The 19,107-nt window shown below is 46.2% G+C and overlaps 1 protein-coding gene across 5 annotated transcripts in view; it reads right to left on the bottom strand.

Moving 5' to 3' along the window:
• The window catches only part of qkia (QKI, KH domain containing, RNA binding a), a 65,988-nt gene that overhangs the window by 32,769 nt on the left and 14,112 nt on the right, over window positions 1–19,107 (bottom strand). For all 5 annotated transcript variants that reach the window (XM_030356617.1, XM_030356620.1, XM_030356621.1 and 2 more), the window contains exons 2-3: window positions 11,577–11,719; window positions 672–788 (exon numbers count right to left, since the gene is read on the bottom strand). In XM_030356617.1, coding sequence (XP_030212477.1) covers window positions 672–788; window positions 11,577–11,719 — 260 coding nt within the window. The remainder of the gene's footprint in view (window positions 1–671; window positions 789–11,576; window positions 11,720–19,107) is intronic.

The following is a 19,107-nucleotide window of genomic DNA, read 5'->3' as shown; positions in this document are numbered from 1 at the left end:
CCGGTTACAGCTCAGCAGGTCCATGAACAGACACTAGTCTGGCTGTTTGCGCAACTGCTTCTACTCTTTGAACTGCACAGCCGACCCTACCAGGAAGCATGCGTTGTCTGACTGTGTGTGTGTGTGTGTGTGTGTGTGTGTGTGTGTGTGTGTGTGTGTGTGTGTGTGTGTGTGTGTGTGTGTGTGTGTGTGTGTGTGTGTGTGTGTGTGTGTGTGTGTGTGTGTGTGTGTGTGTGTGTTCTTTCTATGAGGCTAGTGGTTTTTGTGCATGCGTGTGTATTTCGGCATCCACATTTCACGGTATGGGCAACATCACAAAATGCTAGCTTAACCGTTTTGACAAGATAAGAGAGAACGGTGTCCGCTTTTCCCTGTACATTTTCTTGGATGGTTAAGTATTCTGAAATCCCATATATACTATTTTTTGTACATTGGATTTGTCTTTCATTGCAATGTTTACTACCATTTCGCTGACATTTGTACTTCGGAAATCCCATCCATATAGTTCTTACTGAATTATTTTTTTTAATCTTCGAGGAAAGCTTTGCTTTTTGCCTTAGTGACAACAGGCTGCAATGTTGTTGTGCATCGCCATAGTGATGCCGGAGATGTAGGACACAGTTGTGTATCGCCATGGTGATGCTGGAGATGAGGTGCAGGGTGGAACCTACCTTCTTCTTATCCCTCATGGAGCTCTTGCCTCGCACCATGATTTTGCATCCAGTCTCCGCCTCCAACTGCTTGGTGGTCAGCCCTCGGGGTCCGAGAATTCTCCCCACGAAGTTATACTGTAGGACAGAGAGGATTGACAGCGTTAGATGAGCTGGATTAGGCAGAAAGGACGAGGAAAGATGTAAAAAAACATGTACTTTAGTTCAAGAAGCAAAGGAGGTCAAGCTAAAACTAAAAAAAAAGGGAATCGAGCAATCCAAACATACCCCTGACAATTACAAAAAAAATCAACTGAAATGTTTTTTATCCAGAGGCAGACTTGGATTTCCTTAATGAGGATTGTTCCAAAAAAATGAGTGGACGGGAAAATATCTGTGGGGGGGTTCCAGGGAAGGATGACATCATCGGCCTTACTGGATATGTTACTCCACGAACACAGGCCAACATGTGGACAGAACACTATTCTCTCTCCAGCCGGCCGCCCCCATAAGCTCGCCAGACGATGTTGGAGCCCCCCCCGACATGTGCTAGCAATAGGTTCCTGACATGTACAGACTAGGGCTGGGCGATTTAGCCAAGAAAACATCTTGATTTATTTAAACTAATGGACAATATTTTTTTTTTCTTTCACATTTTCCGCTCTAAACAAACTAAAATTAACAAACTATAAAGAGTTCCAATTCCACCTGAAAAAGTGAGCTTACTTTCTCTACAAGGTTAAACAAATATGGCCAGTCTAGAACAAATCTGTAGAGTTTTGCGGTTCAGCCATTTAAAAATAACTTGGAAAAAAGCAAAGAAAACCTCCCGACCACCGTTCAGACTAGAGAGAACTCTGTGAAAGAGCCATCTTTTTTGGAGGGTGGAAAGAGGGGGGGGGGGAATGCCGTGTGTTCGTGGGTGTGTGCGCGCGCGAGTGCACGTGCGTGTGGCGGAGAGTAAGGGGGCGGGTGGGGTTGCGTGGCAAGGTATTCTCTGCTTGACACAATTTTCTTATCAAGGTCCCCTTGCGCTGGTGAGTGGCTTTTCAGCTTTGCACCAAAAGGAAATGTATTTACCGCCGTAATCCTCACCACTTGAAAGTCCCCTTCCACTGGGATAGAGGGGGAATGGGTTGAAATAATCCAACACAGTTTTCAGTCAACACAAAAACAGAAGGGAGGGGAGGCGCAGTATGGCAGACAAGAGAGAGGGAAATAGAATGGGGTTCATAAAAAGGAAAACAAACACCAGGGTTCAAACACAGCAGTTGGCAGAGGGCATGATGGGTAATCTGCAACCCTTTTTTCTGACATTTTCCATGTTATGTTTACAAACCGGAAATATTCGGCAGACATAACAGCGTTCTCCTTGCAGTCAGCCCATCACAATTTATTGACTTAGAAAGAACAGTGACTCTGCTTTAAATTCCTCAACGCGCTCAAATCTGGTTATGCAATCCAGCACATCAGCTCAAACCTATAAAGAGGTCATTATGGGCAAAGCTGCCCATAATTAAGTGAAGATTAAAAATCGAACGGGATGCGGATGCATTTCCCCTTTAACTACGTATTCAAACGGCCGTGAGGGAGAGGGCTGAGAACACTGCAGGGTGTTGTATTGGTCCCAGAGTCGCGGCGCTAGTCTAGCATGTCTGTCTCTTTGTCGACGAGATGTGGAAGCCCTCTTTGAAAAATGACAGCACACAGCGACCCTGTGTGTACGTGTGTGTCTTTGTGGGGTGACAGGGCAATTGCCGCCCACCAGCTGAGCGTGCTGTTGGGTCTCAATCACAAACACATAAACACCGCCACGAGGAGTTTAGTAGAGCAGTGTCTGTCTGAATCATAGTGCTGACTGCAGACGTTTAAGAACCGCAAGCTCTGGAAAGTGTCTATACTCAGACATCGCGCATATGTACACACACACACACACACACACACACACACACACACACACACACACACACACACACACACACACACACACACACACACACACACACACACACACACACACACACACACACACACACACACACACACTTCGACTTTGGTGTAGTAACACAAGCTGGCTGGCACAGGGAATTAAAAAGCAAAACTTAATATTAAAACGTATGCCTATGAAATGTCACAACTACATCGAGCGGGACGGGGCTCACCGACACCTCCTCTAACCTCTTCCATGCGTGCCCTGATTACTGAGACAACTCTACACCACGCATCAACGTGGCTGAACCCCGAGGAAGCCTACTAGTGCCCTTTTAAATACCGTCTAGGGCTTGACCGATATATTAGTGGACTATTTATAGATTCTATATCACTGCCACCATGTCTCCGTCTCTCCTACTTGCTCTCAGACCTGCTCACATTGCCCCGCCTCTTGGAATGTGTCTGTGACCAACATGGATGATGATTGGAAATGACAAGGGAGACAGGCCCTGATAAAGAGTGACACTGACAAATAGAGAAATAAGGAGGGATTAGTTAAGGACATCTTTTATTGTTGAACTTAATTTATTTTCGATAAATGGCCTCTAAATCATATATTGTAATGGTTTCAATGTTGTGCGACATTGTAAAGCAAAAACTTTAGATACTTGGGTCCTAAAACCAATGATAAATCAGAACGGTGTGGATAGGAGAGTATAAGGGCATAGACTAGTAGGTATTTGACACATTTACTCAAAGAATAGGACCATTAGAGTATGCAGTAAAAAAAAAAGTATGAAAAAAAAAAGGCGCAGGCCAGGCATAATGTCTGGAAAATGTGTCCTTAAAGTAGCAGTGTGTAAGATCGAGCCCCTGCCATTTAGTAGACCGGTGACTCGGTGAATAAAAAATTGCAACAGTGTCTGTCTGACTGTGTGACTCGTACACTGGTAACCCGCTGGTGAGATGGCGTGAGTGGGAGGGGTTCTGTGAGTGACAGTACGATTCTTGTAAACAAAGGGGCGCAGGCTGGCTCGCATTCTTTTTGTGTTGTATCAGTTACAGGATGTGATTTTAACTAGTGACTTGACTAGCAACAAGCTAGTAGAAATGTTACACAATTCTCCTTTAAGGTTTACACAATATCCACCCACCAACCCACACCAAGACTAACCAACATCATGTCTGTTTTTCTCCTGGAAGACTTAACATTGACTTGGCTTTAACCCAGAGAACTCTTTCATATCCAAATAAAACAAATTTAACAATGGTTTGGTATAAAAACCTCATAAATTACAAATAATTTAATACATCTCTAGGTGGTAATAAAGTGTGAATTGCACCACTTGGGGCAGTTTTCTGTGCTTTTCCTCAGCAGCGGAGGTTCTACCCTTTTAAAGCCCGCAAACCCAAAAGGACCGGGTGCCATTTTGAAACCACTTGGGTTGTCATGTGGGATCCAGGGAGCGCCCCTATAGTAGAGACAGGAAGGGTTCCGCCTCCATCTTGATCTTTAAAAAATACGGATTTGTTCAATCTACACATTGCACCGCCGTCACACATTGGCTCAGGTTTTTCCCAAACTTGGCAGCATCCCCCCACTCTGGATCCCTCTGCTCATTTTTTAGCAAATGAGGAGATTAGCAGGACAGCGAGACCTTTGGCAGGCCGACTTTACCCTTTGCTCAAACTCCCATCTCTTTAATCTGGACCTTCTCAAGCAGAGAAAACACACAGCCAACTACTCGTGCGCACACACACATAACAAACCTCTCCTCGACCCCCCCCCCCCCCTCGCGCTCCCTTCGGGACGGGGGCTTACACCGACATTAAAGGATCTTTGTTTAGTCCCCCTTATCGCTACTCCACAGACGGGCTATATTGTTTACATGTATGTTTTAATAATATATATATATATATATATATATATATATATATATATATATATAGATATATATAGTGTGTGTGTGTGTGTGTGTGTGTGTGTGTGTGTGTGTGTGTGTGTGTGTGTGTGTGTGTGTGTGTGTGTGTGTGTGTGTGTGTGTGTGTGTGTGTGTGTGTGTGTGTGTGTGAGAAAGCGGGGAGAACTCTTGCAGACACTCAGGCTGACTTTTGTGCACTCTCATTATGTTTTGTGTTTTTTTTTTTTACAGAAAATATGATTATGTGTTTGTGCAAACAAACAAGCAAAACGACAATGGGCCTGACAACAATGCTTGGGGAGGCAGAACAATGTGCTCAGCATGGCTGTTTGTGCACTGGCAAGAGAAGAGGGGGCAGGAAATTAGATCATGTGACCGCTGTGGAAGTGTGAATACACAATCATTATTAGCCAACCACGAAAGGAGTTCAAGGAGAAAGAAAAAGGGTAGAGATGCTGGGTAGAAACTATGGGTCACCACTAAATATTTCCCATCATGCATTGGGTTGATCAAAGTGGAAAAATGGCCAACTACATTCCACGTCCCTGTGCGGGTGATTTGAAGCACGGTATTAAATTCAAGGCTAGCCAGAATAATGAGCGCTGGGGTAACCTCCTACTAAACAACACAAATACATTGCCGTAGTTAACCTTGTGTGTTTTACCTTTCTCATTATTCACACACACACACACACACACACACACACACACACACACACACACACACACACACACACACACAGGAAGAGATGCAAGACTACAGACAGACAGACAGACGGACAGACAGACGGATAGTTGAACTTAAGTGGAAGTAGAGAAGCGTGTATGTGGAAAAAAGAAATAAACAAAATGGAGACAGCAGTCTGTGCGTCTGGAATGGAGGTGTGTTTTCTGCCGGGTGACATTTACGCCATGTGCCCTACAGACATCAAAGCGCCCTTTATTCAGCACATCAAGCATTTAGCGCCTAATCCTCCGCCTCTTTGATCATTCTGTTTGGGGTTTGGACTATTATTGGGGTTGCAGGAAGGGGTGGAAATAAACAAGATGGAGACGGAGATGTTAAACAGCCCAGTTGATGCAGACTGAGGAAGGAGGGGGAGGGGTCAGGGCCGAGGGCATAGGACAAAGACGCTTAAGAAAGTAAAAGGGAATGTAACACAGAAAAAAAAGACAGCTTTCATGATGCCAAGGCTTTCTGCTGCTGTTCGCTACTTAAATCACCATAAGCCAGTAGGAGACTGGCACCCTTAACTTGGCCTGGAAGCACTGTTGAATTATTCTGACCATGACACAAAGCAAACTGCAGATCATTTACAGGGCAGAAGGGAGCAAACGAGAGAGATAGAACGAGAGAGAGCGAGAGAGAGGGAGGAAGCCACAAAAATCCTAGATATGAGATGATACAGCAAACAATAAAAAAGTCAGTCTACTTTCATGTGAATGTATGATCCTGACCAAGCATAATGCACAGCACCAGACAAAATGCCTTTAAGATGGTCAGTGTGGACCAGAGAATATTCTAAAATATAAGATTTGCCTACTTTCCCAGCCAGTAACTAACACTGTATACTATATGCTACTGTGCGATCAGTTTACACACTGATACAGGCTGACCGGTTGAAGGCTACAAATGTGTTGTTGAAGGTTAATGGCTGTGGATAAACATTAGTCGAGTGATTGTGCAATTGAATGCTTGTGTGAGAGGGGAGAGTGTGCATGTGTTTGCGTCTGTCGACAAGAGAGAAAGAGCATTGGGGACATGTGGCTAGCAATGAGGAGGGATGACTATGTCACACTTGTTTCACATCACCTCAGTCCGTGTCCGTCCATGTGTGCGAATGTGTGCGTGCACCCACACGCACGTACGCCTGTGTCTTTTGATCATTCAACAAGCAACCTGCTTCCTCCACCCTCTCACTTCTCTTTGAGGTAATTGATTGTGAAGTTACTTTATTTTTTAGGAGTGATACAATGAAAAAAGCTGGTTGTGAACAGAGTATTAAGTAACTATCAGGTGGGGTGCACTCATAAGTACCTAGCATTCTTGGGAAAAGCATTTACTGCACACCGTCAAATCAAACAGCCCATGCAGTCAACCATCCACATTACGTGAGCAATCGTTCCAATGAAAAGTTTAAATATTTATTCCAATAAGTGTACCTCAGAAATGCAAGAATCCTGTCTGTTTGTGAAGGCATGACTGAGGGTACCGGAGGCTAGCTGAAAACCGACTGACTATTTTAGCTAGCGGACGACTGGCAAACTGGCTGGTTGGCGGACGGACTTGCTCAGAGGAAGCCAAATACTGCGCTGTCCAGCTCCATTAGCAATGTGTTGTGTTGGGTGGCAATGTTTAAGAGGCTGAAAGAGGTACTCACTAGCTTGGATGTTTCATTTTTTATACCCTATTGGGGACTAGCTCAATGGGTTCTAATGCACATTGACGAGCTGAGGAGTGTACCGATTACATCAGCGTTAGAAGGGACTTTTTTTTTATCGTTGGCCTTATATCGGGACTATATAAACGATTCAGGTGGTTTATTGGTATTGTGGGTTGATAACCGTTATCAATGATGATTATCGTTTGGCAATAGGACATTATTTAGCAATAAAGATGTACAAATATGAAAAATGTATGTATTTAGCTACTTGTATTGTTTACCTTAACCGTTCCATCCCTATGCCATACACAATTAAAAACACCTTATAAGGAATTTCCCTTGTGTAAGGCCGGTTGTCCCTTGTGCTAGTTATCCAGCTTTGGGAAACGTTCAGCCTGTGCATACAAGCAATAAGTTGCCGTTTACCTTCAGCTGTGCACTGTCGCAATGTTAATCTCCCCTTTCTGGTCCAGTCCCCCTCTCGTCCTGTCTGCTCTATGTCCACCCTCTGCACAAAATACAACGCAGCAGGGACGCAAGTGCCCACCAAAACACTTGTGCACGGATGTGTGCATTGGTGCATAATTAGGGGCGTGCTGCATTGTGCTGCTCATCTACCTGCCAGCAAGAGTGTGTCTGCAGCGACGTCCGTTCAAATTAACACACACACACACACACACACACACACACACACACACACACACACACACACACACACACACACACACACACACACACACACACACACACACACACACACACACACACTCTACTTCCGACCGGTGGCAGCGTGATCCACTCCCCTCTGTGATTTGTATTCACTATTCAAGTTTCACTGAGACAAACGGCACGTTCATTGAGCTTCAAGCACGATACAGTCCGCTGTTGAGAGGTCAGTCAGGCTGGCATGGTGTGCACGTGGAAGTAGACGTCAGTGCGCGTACCCACAGTCCACACACTCATGCACTTTCACCCAAGGATTTTGCACACACTTCAGAAACGGCTGAATTTCACCACTACTTGAATGAAGGCTAATTCATTTCTGAAGAGCTTATTTTTTTCCTTAAAAATGAAGAGCAGCGTTTAGGCGAGCTACAAAGGGGTAGAGGTCAATTTGATCAACCTCTATTGATTCTCAGAGAAGGGATGTCATTCTGTGATGCCTAGCTGGACTCAGCTAGGCACCATCTGGTAAAAAAAACTAGCAAGCTAATTCAATCTTGAGAGAATTGGTCCTGTGATGATTATTAAAAAAAGGGTGCCATGGAAACTGAAGCGCATCTTATTTTTAAAACGATTTCACTAAAGAGGTAAATAGTTTCAGAAGCCATGGCAACGGTCAAAACATTGAACCAAACTAAACCCTCAACACATAATGCTACACTAACAACCGCAATAGCATTAACAGGCAGGTGTATCACACCCAATTCCATGAATAGCATAAACAAAGCAAGTCATTCTACTTCAATCCACAAGTGTTTTTCTTCTATGCCGGGTGTGTGAGGCGGTTGGGCCTGCCTTTCAAACAAAGGATTAGCGAAAAGAAAGGAAACTTGGACCTGTCGGCCCCGTCTACCAGTAGCTCGACAGCTTACCTCTGAAAGCGCCTCTCATTTCATAGTCGGCCCTGTGTGCACGTGTGCGTGTGTGTGACCTCAGTTCTAAACTGTTGATATATATGACGGGGAGGGGATGGAGTGGGTTCGCGGGCAGCACCAGGAGACAAAGTGAATGGGCCGAGGCATCGCAGGTTCTATTAGGAGCGTGAAGGTCAGCGGAAAGGCTACCGGCACGTGCACAATGTGTGCGTGGATAAATAGAGGCATGCGGGAGAGCGAGAGCGGCGGACAGAGACACAGAGAGAGAGAGAGACGGTGGTAAAGATAGCATTTAATTGAAGTTTAGCGTTATCAGATGGCCTGCCAGTCAGCCGTCAGTCAGGATGCTGTTGCCACGGTGATGCGACCAAGCTATTTCCCAGACTGATGACGTCACAGAGTGGCTGGTGTACGCCCGAGTGTGTGGATTGACATTCAGAGGTGCAGAGAGAGCAAGAGAAGGAGAGCCAAAGCTGGAGCTCTAGAAAAGAAAAGGGGGGAGAGAGAGAGACAGAGAGAGACAGACAGACAGACAGACAGACAGACAGACAGACAGACAGACAGACAGACAGACAGACAGACAGACAGACAGACAGACAGACAGACAGACAGACAGACAGACAGACAGACAGACAGACAGACAGACAGACAGACAGACAGACAGACAGACAGACAGACAGACAGACAGACAGACAGACAGACAGACAGACAGACAGACAGACAGACAGACAGACAGACAGACAGACAGACAGACAGACAGACAGACAGACAGACAGACAGACAGACAGACAGACAGACAGACAGACAGACATGAAGGGTAGAAGAGACGGAAGGGAGTCAAATGTTTGGAGTGATGGTGTATACAGTGGGAGTGAGTGGGAAAGGGAGAGAGCGGGCAAGAGAGGGGAGGAAGTGTGAGTGAATCGAAAAAGATGTGAAAGGGAAAGTGAGAAGGAGGTATAAGCAAAGCCTTGTTTTGAAATGAGTATTTTTCAGGAGTGCTTAGGAATGATAGAAGGCAAGACAAAAAATATATAAAAGAACGTAAAAGTACAAATCAGCAGGTGTTCCAAGTGACAAGAAAAGCGATGCAAGCAGGGGCAGGGGCTGAGCAGACAAATCTGGCAAGGCAGCAGTGTGTTTGCCAAGAACACACACACTTTACAGTCTCTCCCTCCCCACTGTAATGCAGTGCAATGTAGTTGTGGTGACACACACACACACACACACACACACACACACACACACACACACACACACACACACACACACACACACACACACACACACACACACACACACACACACGAGGGGGGTTGTCCCCAGTCCAATAATTATCACTACAGTCTCCGCTTCTCCTAGCATGATACACACGGGACACAGGAGGTGAATTTACAGAATTTTCCCTCAGTTCGCCCCACATCCTTATCCAAACACACGTTCAGCAAACCCTTGCTAACTGCAGCCACCTCCAATGACCTCCATTTAAAACTGCAACGTTGTCACATAAGGGATTATTGCGAAAGCGCCACCTTGCCAGTTTCTACTTCAACATTAAATAGAGAAACAAGAATGTTTTGCCATGTACTTCCATAATCAATGCTTTAAAAAGTGACATTGGCAGATATACTAATGTCTGATAACAAGCATTGAGAACCCTAAAGCCACAACCGGAAAGGAATTCTTCCATTTCCTGTACATTAATGGTAACACGCTTTTGCCTGTGAAGTTTCCACAGAAAGTATAAATGACTAATTCTGACCACCAGGGGGGAGTGTAATTAATTTAGTGAATTAACAGCAGCCACAGAAACCACATACAGAGTGAGTCTAGCAGAGTGCAGTGTGGCACTGAGCCCAGAAGTGGGGTCAGGGGTCATCTGAGAGTACAAAGCTCTTTAATGGAGTGCATGCATGTCCATGGGGCTTGCCCCTGGCATTATTATACCAAACAACATTCACATGTGGAAGCTGTGGGGACATAATTCACCTCTTATCTCTCCCGTGCCAAGCTCTTGTTTCAGAACCAATACAATAAAACAAAATCTATTTTGGGGGGGGGGGAGTGTTGCTTAGGGCTGCCAACCGAGGGACCAGACCTGACCACGTCTCTTGTGGGGGCCGCCAGTAGTTCAGTAGGCCCCCGGTGGCTCTCATCAGCTCTGTCAGGGGGAAAGTCCAATTCACGCCTGACCGATCCTCCCCTTGCTCCCCCTGTGTTGCCTTCTGCTCCAACGCCCCCCCCCCCCCTCACACCCTTCTCTGGTGGCTGCTGGAATTAGGCAGCAGTGACGGCGTTATATGTACACGTAATGTCATGTGATGTGTGTGTAAAAGCTCTATTAGAGTGAGGGGAGACATCACGATGTTCAACTGGCCGTTGGAAAACTAGTGCTAAACACACACACACACACGCACACGCTCGCGCACACGCACACGGTTCTCTGTCACAACATCTCTTCCTGGCTGGTGGGTGTGCCATCACTCTCTTCCAGGCAATGAGAGGTGTATGATGCATAGCCTCCAAAGGCACTGGACGTCTTAACCTTTCGGAAATCCCAGCTTTTTTACTACCACCCAACTTTGCTTTTGCGTGTTTACATTATTGCAATCAGTTGTCATAACCCCCACCTACCCCACCAAACCACCCCCACACACACATATACAGACACCCCCCTCCTTTCATGCCATCATTTGCCACACCGACCGTCTTGGCACACAACGGAATGGAAGACTTTACAATTTTGTGCATTGATTGTGCAAAGAAAAAAATCTTGGTTCTTTCTTGACATAAAGCAATCAAACTGAACAGCTAAAGAAAACATTGCTATGGGCTAAATCGCAACACTTTCTCGTAAGAGTTCTCGTAATGTCAATATCCTGCATTTGATAGCAACACTGCAGAACAGTGTGTGTGACTGGGGGGGGATAATTGCTATCCTGAAATGAGAGAAAGCGTTGAAGAAAGAGCATGAGAGTGAAAGGAAGACAGATTGGTGTAAAATGAATAAAAGAGAAACATAAACAGAGACTAAGTACAAGCCGATACAAGCTACAGGCTTTGTGAGTGTATTTTAAGAAGAGTAGCTTACGTCGGGGTATTCTTTGACGGGCACAAAGAGTTTCTCCTGCTGGTGGATGATGGTGCCGTTTGGCTCCGGCAGGTCCAGGGGCTGTTTACCCACCAGGCCATTCACCGAGTCACTGTACATGTCCTTGCGAACTCTGTTGATCTCTGCGGCAAACAAGAACAAACACACAATCAGGTTAGAAACGTGCGGATAGCTAAGCAGCGACTAACGAAAGCAGCAACTGTGATCCACCAATATTATTCCTGAATCAAGTTTATATTTACATGCAAAATAAATATTTTCTGGTGATTCATTCTGAGGGCTTTATCAAACACACATTTGCACATTCATCAATAACCGCAACGCCCTTTCTGTCACCGCAGCACCAAAAACCTTTTGCCAAAGCAAACGCTTCTCGCCACAATTACCAGCTCTTTGACACCGTGAACCTGGGTGTGTCTTTGTTTATCTTTTGTATGGTGTGCTGGGGCAGTAGCGCTGATGGCAGCACCTGCACTCAAGTTTAACCAGGGAGAAGCAATGGAGGAGCCGAGAAAGTGAACCAGAGCAGAGAATTGCCCGTGCTGAGGTTTTATGCCTTCAGAATGGACCTGAGGAAGACACTGCCTACACACCCACAAAATAAATCCCCCCTCGTGCACACTCCCTCATACTGTTCATATTAAACTTTCACAAGTGCACGAACCCCTCGAGCACATGTTCACTCCCTCTCGCCTTGTTTGCGTGTGTTGTAACTTGGCCCTGCCTCGGTATGAGTGGGGAGGGGCTATTTCCTGTGGACCCATCTGCCTCAGGGACCCATGCTGAGTGACTGATTGACAGGCTTGTGATTGATCGATGATGAGGGACCTTGACCACTAGAAGCCCCCCCCCCCCACACACACACACCTGGTAAACAGCTACATGGGGCCGGGGTAAGTAACATGTGGGAGAGTGCGAAACTGCAGAAAATTAATAAATAAGACTAGAAATGTTTTCCCTAGGTTACTCCCCATGCTAACCACATGATATCAACATTCACCGCTCCAGTCCCTCTCATAGACATCGCCCTTCCACTAGAACATATTGCATCAGTCCCCCTCAAACACAACTGAAGGACACACACACACACACACACACACACACACACGGCGCCTTCCTGACGATGCAAAACAGAAATCAATCAGGTGTGCCCAGGAAACAGAAATACTAATTATACCACAAGGCACTGTGTCTGTATGGAGCCTGGAAGCCCAGACTCAAACAAAACCCTTCTCACAGGGTGGCAAGGTAATTAAAGAGCTCACGCTGAATGCCTCTATCCCAGGCTAGCAACAGCCAGTGCGTGCACGTACAGTTTCAATGCCTGCCGCAATGCATTCTGGGCAGGCCAATAATTCCCCAAGCTCCCACAAAAAAAAAAAAAGGTTCACACAAAAAAGGTAAAAACCCAGACGCCCTCAAGAAGAGTAATCTGTATAGGCCTTTAAATCACCAATACACTCTCAGAAGAGGCTTTACAGGCCCCTACTCAAACGCTGGTGTTAACGACACCACTAAACCTATATAAAACCGGTTGCCTTGCCGATACCTTGGCCCCTCTTGCGACAGAAAAGCACACAGCCCCCCCCCCCCCCCCCCCCAGGTCGCTGGGGAGCGGTCACTGGGGTGCGCCTCTCCCACCCTAGTGGAACACGGCATGCCAGCGGACGTTCTCGGTCAAATCCCAACAGAAATCAAGCCATCGGTGGGGGACTGACAAGACAAGAGCACGCACACAAAAACAATGGGACTGAAATGGGTGAATGCTAAGCACATTCAACACATCTCACTGCCACCTCCGCTTCCGACTCCCTCTCTCTCCCTCCCTCCCTCTCTCTCTCTCTCTCTCTCTCTCTCTCTCTCTCTCCTCAGGGCTGAAATGCCACATTAACATAAGGGGGCGAGCCGGCCCATCAGCAGAGACGTGCAATGGTTGACAACCTTTTATTTCATCACACTAACTCTTTTTTTTCCCCCATCTACTCTGAAGCACCACATTCAGCCAAAGATTACCCCCTGCCTGGCACAACTGACTAAATCATTTGTCTAGTTGTCCACCCAGGAACCAGAAGAGTGAAATAATAAAATGAGGAGCAGGCAAATGCTGTGTTCTGGAAGAAGTGGAACAGAAGGAGACAATGGTGGTTACAGTGAGGTGGCTATTAACCATTTTCTATTGTACTACCCTAGGGTGACTGGTGTGTGTGAGTGCGTTTACAAATCCCCCGTTACTCCCCACCCCCCCCGAAGCCATTCTTCAGCTCAATGCTAATGTCAACGAGGCCAATATCAGTAGATTAGACCTGGACGATAAATCAATATTAATATCTATCACGATAAAATCTGCTGCGATAAATGCAGTGTGTTTTTAAAGACATTTTCCGATATTTTTCGATTTACGTTTAACAGCATCAATCATTAACTGGGTGCAGAGCCACGAGTCAGTGAAAAGGCAGAATTGAATAGGCTGCTTCAGTGCGCGATGACGTACATGCAGGCAGCAGTACCCCCACAGACTGACTGAGGGAAATCCCTGTTCAGGTAATATTCTCTGCAAAATGAGTTCCCCTGACCAGGAGCAAGCTGACGCATGTTCCCTCACGAAGACCACCTGTGTGGAGTAGTGTACCATTACTCAGAAGTAAAAATGAGCGGGGTCGAAACAGAGTGTGAGGAAACTGGTGTCCAAAGACAAAGTAAATCGTACCCAAGAAAGGCATCACCCCTTTGGTTATTTGGAAATGGTCTGGCCTGTCTGAGGTCTGAACAGGCACGGACTCTCATTGGGTGCACAATATGATAGTGACCGGCCCACAGCAGAACAGGAAACCCCGCAAACCTCTTGCACCATATTAAAAAGGTACCACCCCAGAGAGCGGTCCATAAGCTTGAGTGTGCGCCATCATGCTAGCGTCGCTGGTCTCCCCCCAGCAGTAGTAGTATTCAGCAGCTCAGCCCTTCCATTCTGCATTGTATCGCTAAAGATGTGATGCCTATAAGCACGGTTAAAAAGCAGTGCTTCAAGAAGCGAATGAGCTTCATGGATGCCAAGGACGCACTGCCTGGACAAAAATATTTCTCCAGAACATCTCTCCCTCAGCTCCACTCTCCAGCAGTTGTAAACATATTTATTATTTGATTTAATCAATATTCAGTATCCTTTGAGACGTTTGAAACAAGGCATTCTATGTGATGGGAATCACAGCAGTTGTAAAACACACACACACACACACACACACACACACACACACACACACACACACACACACACACACACACGGGTAAGGGAGAGAAGAGGAGAAAAATAACAACCATGGCATTCAAGAAGGGAGCAGTCTACAGACTCCATTTGACTCAGGCTTCCCATGAATGCCCCTTAGTGAAAGTAAAAAACAGTAATTTTCCTTTCTCTTCCCTTTTGCTCCCCCCCTCCCCGTCTTTTGCCCTTTTCCTCAGCAATCGGAGCCGGGCGAAAAGGAATCAAATGTCATAGTCCGTGGCTGCCGAGCTCCCCTATCTGGCCCTGTGTAAGCCAAGATAAAGAGAAGATTTCCCCTCATCTCTTCCTAGCTCATCTCCCCGCAGGACCGCAACAACACTGAGCTGTGTGTGTGTGTGTGTGTGTGTGTGTGTGTGTGTGTGTGTGTGTGTGTGTGTGTGTGTGTGTGTGTGTGTAAAGAGGAGATAATGATGGTAAAGTTAGGGAGGAGCGAGAGAGAAACAGACTGGTGGAGAAGTTAGGGAGAAGAGATAGACAGAATGATGTTAAAGTTAGGAAAGAGAGAGAGATAAACACAATGATGGTGAAGTTAGTGAGGGAGAAGAGATAAACACAATGATGCTAAAGTTAGGAAAGAGAGAGAGATAAACGGAATGGTAGAGTTGGGGGGGGGGGGCGAGAGAAGAACAGAAGGATGGTAAACTTCTGGAGGAGAGAGGGAGAGATAAAGAAGTAGGTCATGGTGAGCCTAGATAGGGATGGGGGGGGTAAACGAGAGATGAAGAGATAGACACAATGTTTAAGAAAATGACTGGTAGAAAATGTAGACACAAAAATGAATTGACAGTGTGACTAGGAGGCTAGGGAAGGAGATAAAACGGGAAAAGAGAGAAAGATTGAGGTTGGGTGTTGCTGAAGCTATGGAGGCTGCTCCATGCAATCATCAAGGAAGGAACAGCGTGTCATTAAAGGGAGGGGGGGCGACTTACACATTGGTCGAAACACACATGAAGTCGATACATTAAGGCACCACAAACAATGCTGCGATCTAAAAACCTGCTGGTAAACTCCGCTGTGAAACAAACCAATCCGATTGGACGCGCCAAATTGTACCATTTTACTTCATACTTGACAACATGAATGAATGCTCTGTGTCAGGATGCAAGTCTAGAACATATTTTCATCCCTCCACTTCCTCTCTCTAGCATTCCTTTGCATATGCCGTGGAGGAGGCAGGGCTTCCCGAGCAGAAAGCAGCAGAGATGGTGGCTGTGGGTTCGGTAGAAACCAGAACCAGAACTCCCAGGAATACTAGCTGAGATTGGTACATCCCGCCTGGTGTGTTTACCGGTTACTATGGAGGCCGCATCACGCCGGCGCCAAATCCAGATGTCCCACCCTGACATCACGACCACACGATGAGCTAAGGAGGACAAACTGATCCCATGAAATTACCGGGACCCCGAGAATAGGTTTAGGGAGTGCATAAACAACAGCAGTTTACCGTTGTTGACGTAATGCTCAAAGTTAAATTGAAATACTGAAATAAACAGCAAGATGAAAGCAACGAGTCAAATGCATCATTGTGCGCCACCGTGACCTTAGAAAACCCCCTCTCTTGCCTTCTCTCCGTCTCTCACGCACTGTAATGTAGCTTCCCTCGCCCTGCCAGAGGCTGCTAACAGGCCTGTGTCCCCTGCACTACCAAATCAAAAGCACACACAAACACATCCTGTACACACAAACGCACATCTGTCATACAAAATAAAAAAAAATCAATGCCGCAGGAAAATTAGGCCTTGACTGGAGGGGAAAGACGGTAAAAATAAACATGCAAGTGTACTTGCGTGTGTGCCAATCAGCCTAGGCAGAGGCCAGCACTTGTTACATATTTAGGAAAACAGACTGCACAAACATCCACTAAAATTAGCGTCTTTAGATCGGAAATCAAAGAGGACAAGGGACATGGGACGAAGAAATGATCAGTGCTCAGCTGCATCGCGGCGCCTCTGATCCTACAAGAACTAATGAAACCAGAACCTGGGATGGGCACAGTGGCAGGGCGCGAGGGAGAGTGGGTGCGGTAGGAGAGAGAGAGCAAGCCACAAATAGAAAGAGAGATTGCCACATGGGTCAAGCAGGAGCGACTGTAATCAGGTTCAGGAGCAGTTAGACCTGTCCCACCAGATGGCTACCAGCCTATTAACAGTCCAGGAATAGCCGTGATCCATAGGGATATTTAAACAGCCTTCTCCTCCGCATATCGCGGGCTCAGAGAAATGAGAAAGAACTGTAATCTGTGAGTAATCATCTTGATCGGCTTGCCGGGGCAAAGCCGCTTTGGCTACCTTGTGATGGCTGGTATTAGTCCGGTAATACCAGCCACCTGAAACGGATGGAGCCTAAGACCAATTACACGTAACCCTGCGTGCTTCCACCGCACACTGACACTGCCCAATCCCTCACAGTGGTTCCAAGTGTACCATCAACCATGTGAGTGCTAATGTTTTTAGTGTGTATTTGTGTATTTATTTTGTGATCCGTCTCTGATCAAAGCCCAAATTACTTGATAATGCTGGGGCCTTGAAATAGGTTAATCATGAAGGACTGTGGTTTACATTTGGCCGACCATTTTATCCAGCGCGAACTACAACGGTTAAATCAGACAAAAACACCCGAGGCTGGCCAAATCAACCACGCAAGGCAGCAGCTAGCTCGTATGGAGCAATTACGCAGTCGTCTTGCTCAGGGACAACTCAGCACACAACTAGGGGGAACCAGGGAATCGAAGTAGCAACCTTCCGGTTACAAGGCGACCTGTGCGTGTAAAGGGACATGTGTTCGTACTGAGAAAAGTCCTGAAACATTGCAGAGGATTGAGTCCAAGCTTCCATTTTATATAAATAGATTATAGTTAGAAACTAAAATGTAAAAAGCCATAAAAAAGTAGTAGTAGTAGTAGAGTAGTTTTTATTTCCTGCAATCAAAAGCTTTTACCACTGTTGTACGACCGTATGAGAAACTAGACTGTAACCATGTTTTCATAAACTATAGATTAATTTTATGTTGTAAGTGCAACAGATTTTAAGCTGTTAAACCTCTTTAAGGGTCCCAGATAGATTGCAGGAGGATAAATGAATGACCCACAGTAGGCTGTCCAGCATATTAGTGGCCCTTAATTCTCTCAAAGAGGGTGTACAATTCACTTAGCTTGACACACACACACACACACACACACACACACACACACACACACACACACACACACACACACACACACACACACACACACACACACACACACACACACACACACACACACACCCCCCCCCCCCCCCCCCCTCCCTCATGTGTGCGTGTGCATTTACTGTGGGCAGCTTTGTCCCCAGTCGGGCCCCGCTTTCTGATCGTCATTAATGAGCCGAACCTGGCTGAGACAAACACATGACACACAAAGACTGCAGTGTGTTGTGTGTCAAGGCTCCTTCTATGTGGGCTTTGCAGTTTTAAGCATATAGAGAATAAATACACACCATCGAAAATGTCCCATACCCCCCCCCCCCCGACTACAAGACAAAAACCCACAACGCTAATGAGGCCGAATGTGTGTGTTTGGAGTCGATGCTCTCCTGAGAGGTAGAGCCACAGTGGGAGAAAGGATGAGAGAGGGAGGGAGACACTAGCCTGGGAGAAAATGTACTGAACAAACAAGCGGCAAATAAAACTGTACCTCTGCTCCCATGTGCCTCACTCGGGGGGGCCTCTCGATATTCGCTCCTATGCCAGTGATAATGGGGGGGAAACAGAACGCCATGACAGCCAGCCTTCCTTCACCTCTCTCCCGCATGGATTAACTGTCACTCTCGGTCCTCGCCCTGCTGTTTAATCAACTCACTGTTGATCTGGCCTAAGACTGGGGTGCGAGAGGGGTAGCTGCACAAGTGAAATATAGCCCTGAATAGGAACGAACCCATCTTAAACAGAAATTACCGAGGGTGTGATGTTGGCAAAATTCTTATGAATTCAATAGAGAGTGTGATGTTGGTAACACGCGTATGAATAGTTAAACATGCATTCAAATATGTTCCAATAATTGACAGCAGTAGGTAAGAGAGGCGCCCTTAAGTGGAGAGCTCCCTGACCTTGTTAATGAAGCAGATATGACAGGATTATAAAAGCAAACGCTTTTAGCGATACTCGTTGGCTAAACCGTTTGACAAAGGGGGAAGAAAGGCGCGGGGTCTTTTACATTCCATTAGAACGCCTTTTTTCTTTTGTTCTTGCACCCCC

Source organism: Gadus morhua, chromosome 5, assembly GCF_902167405.1.
Source record: "Gadus morhua chromosome 5, gadMor3.0, whole genome shotgun sequence".
NCBI lineage: Eukaryota > Metazoa > Chordata > Actinopteri > Gadiformes > Gadidae > Gadus > Gadus morhua.
This window is presented reverse-complemented; position numbering and strand designations above follow the sequence as displayed.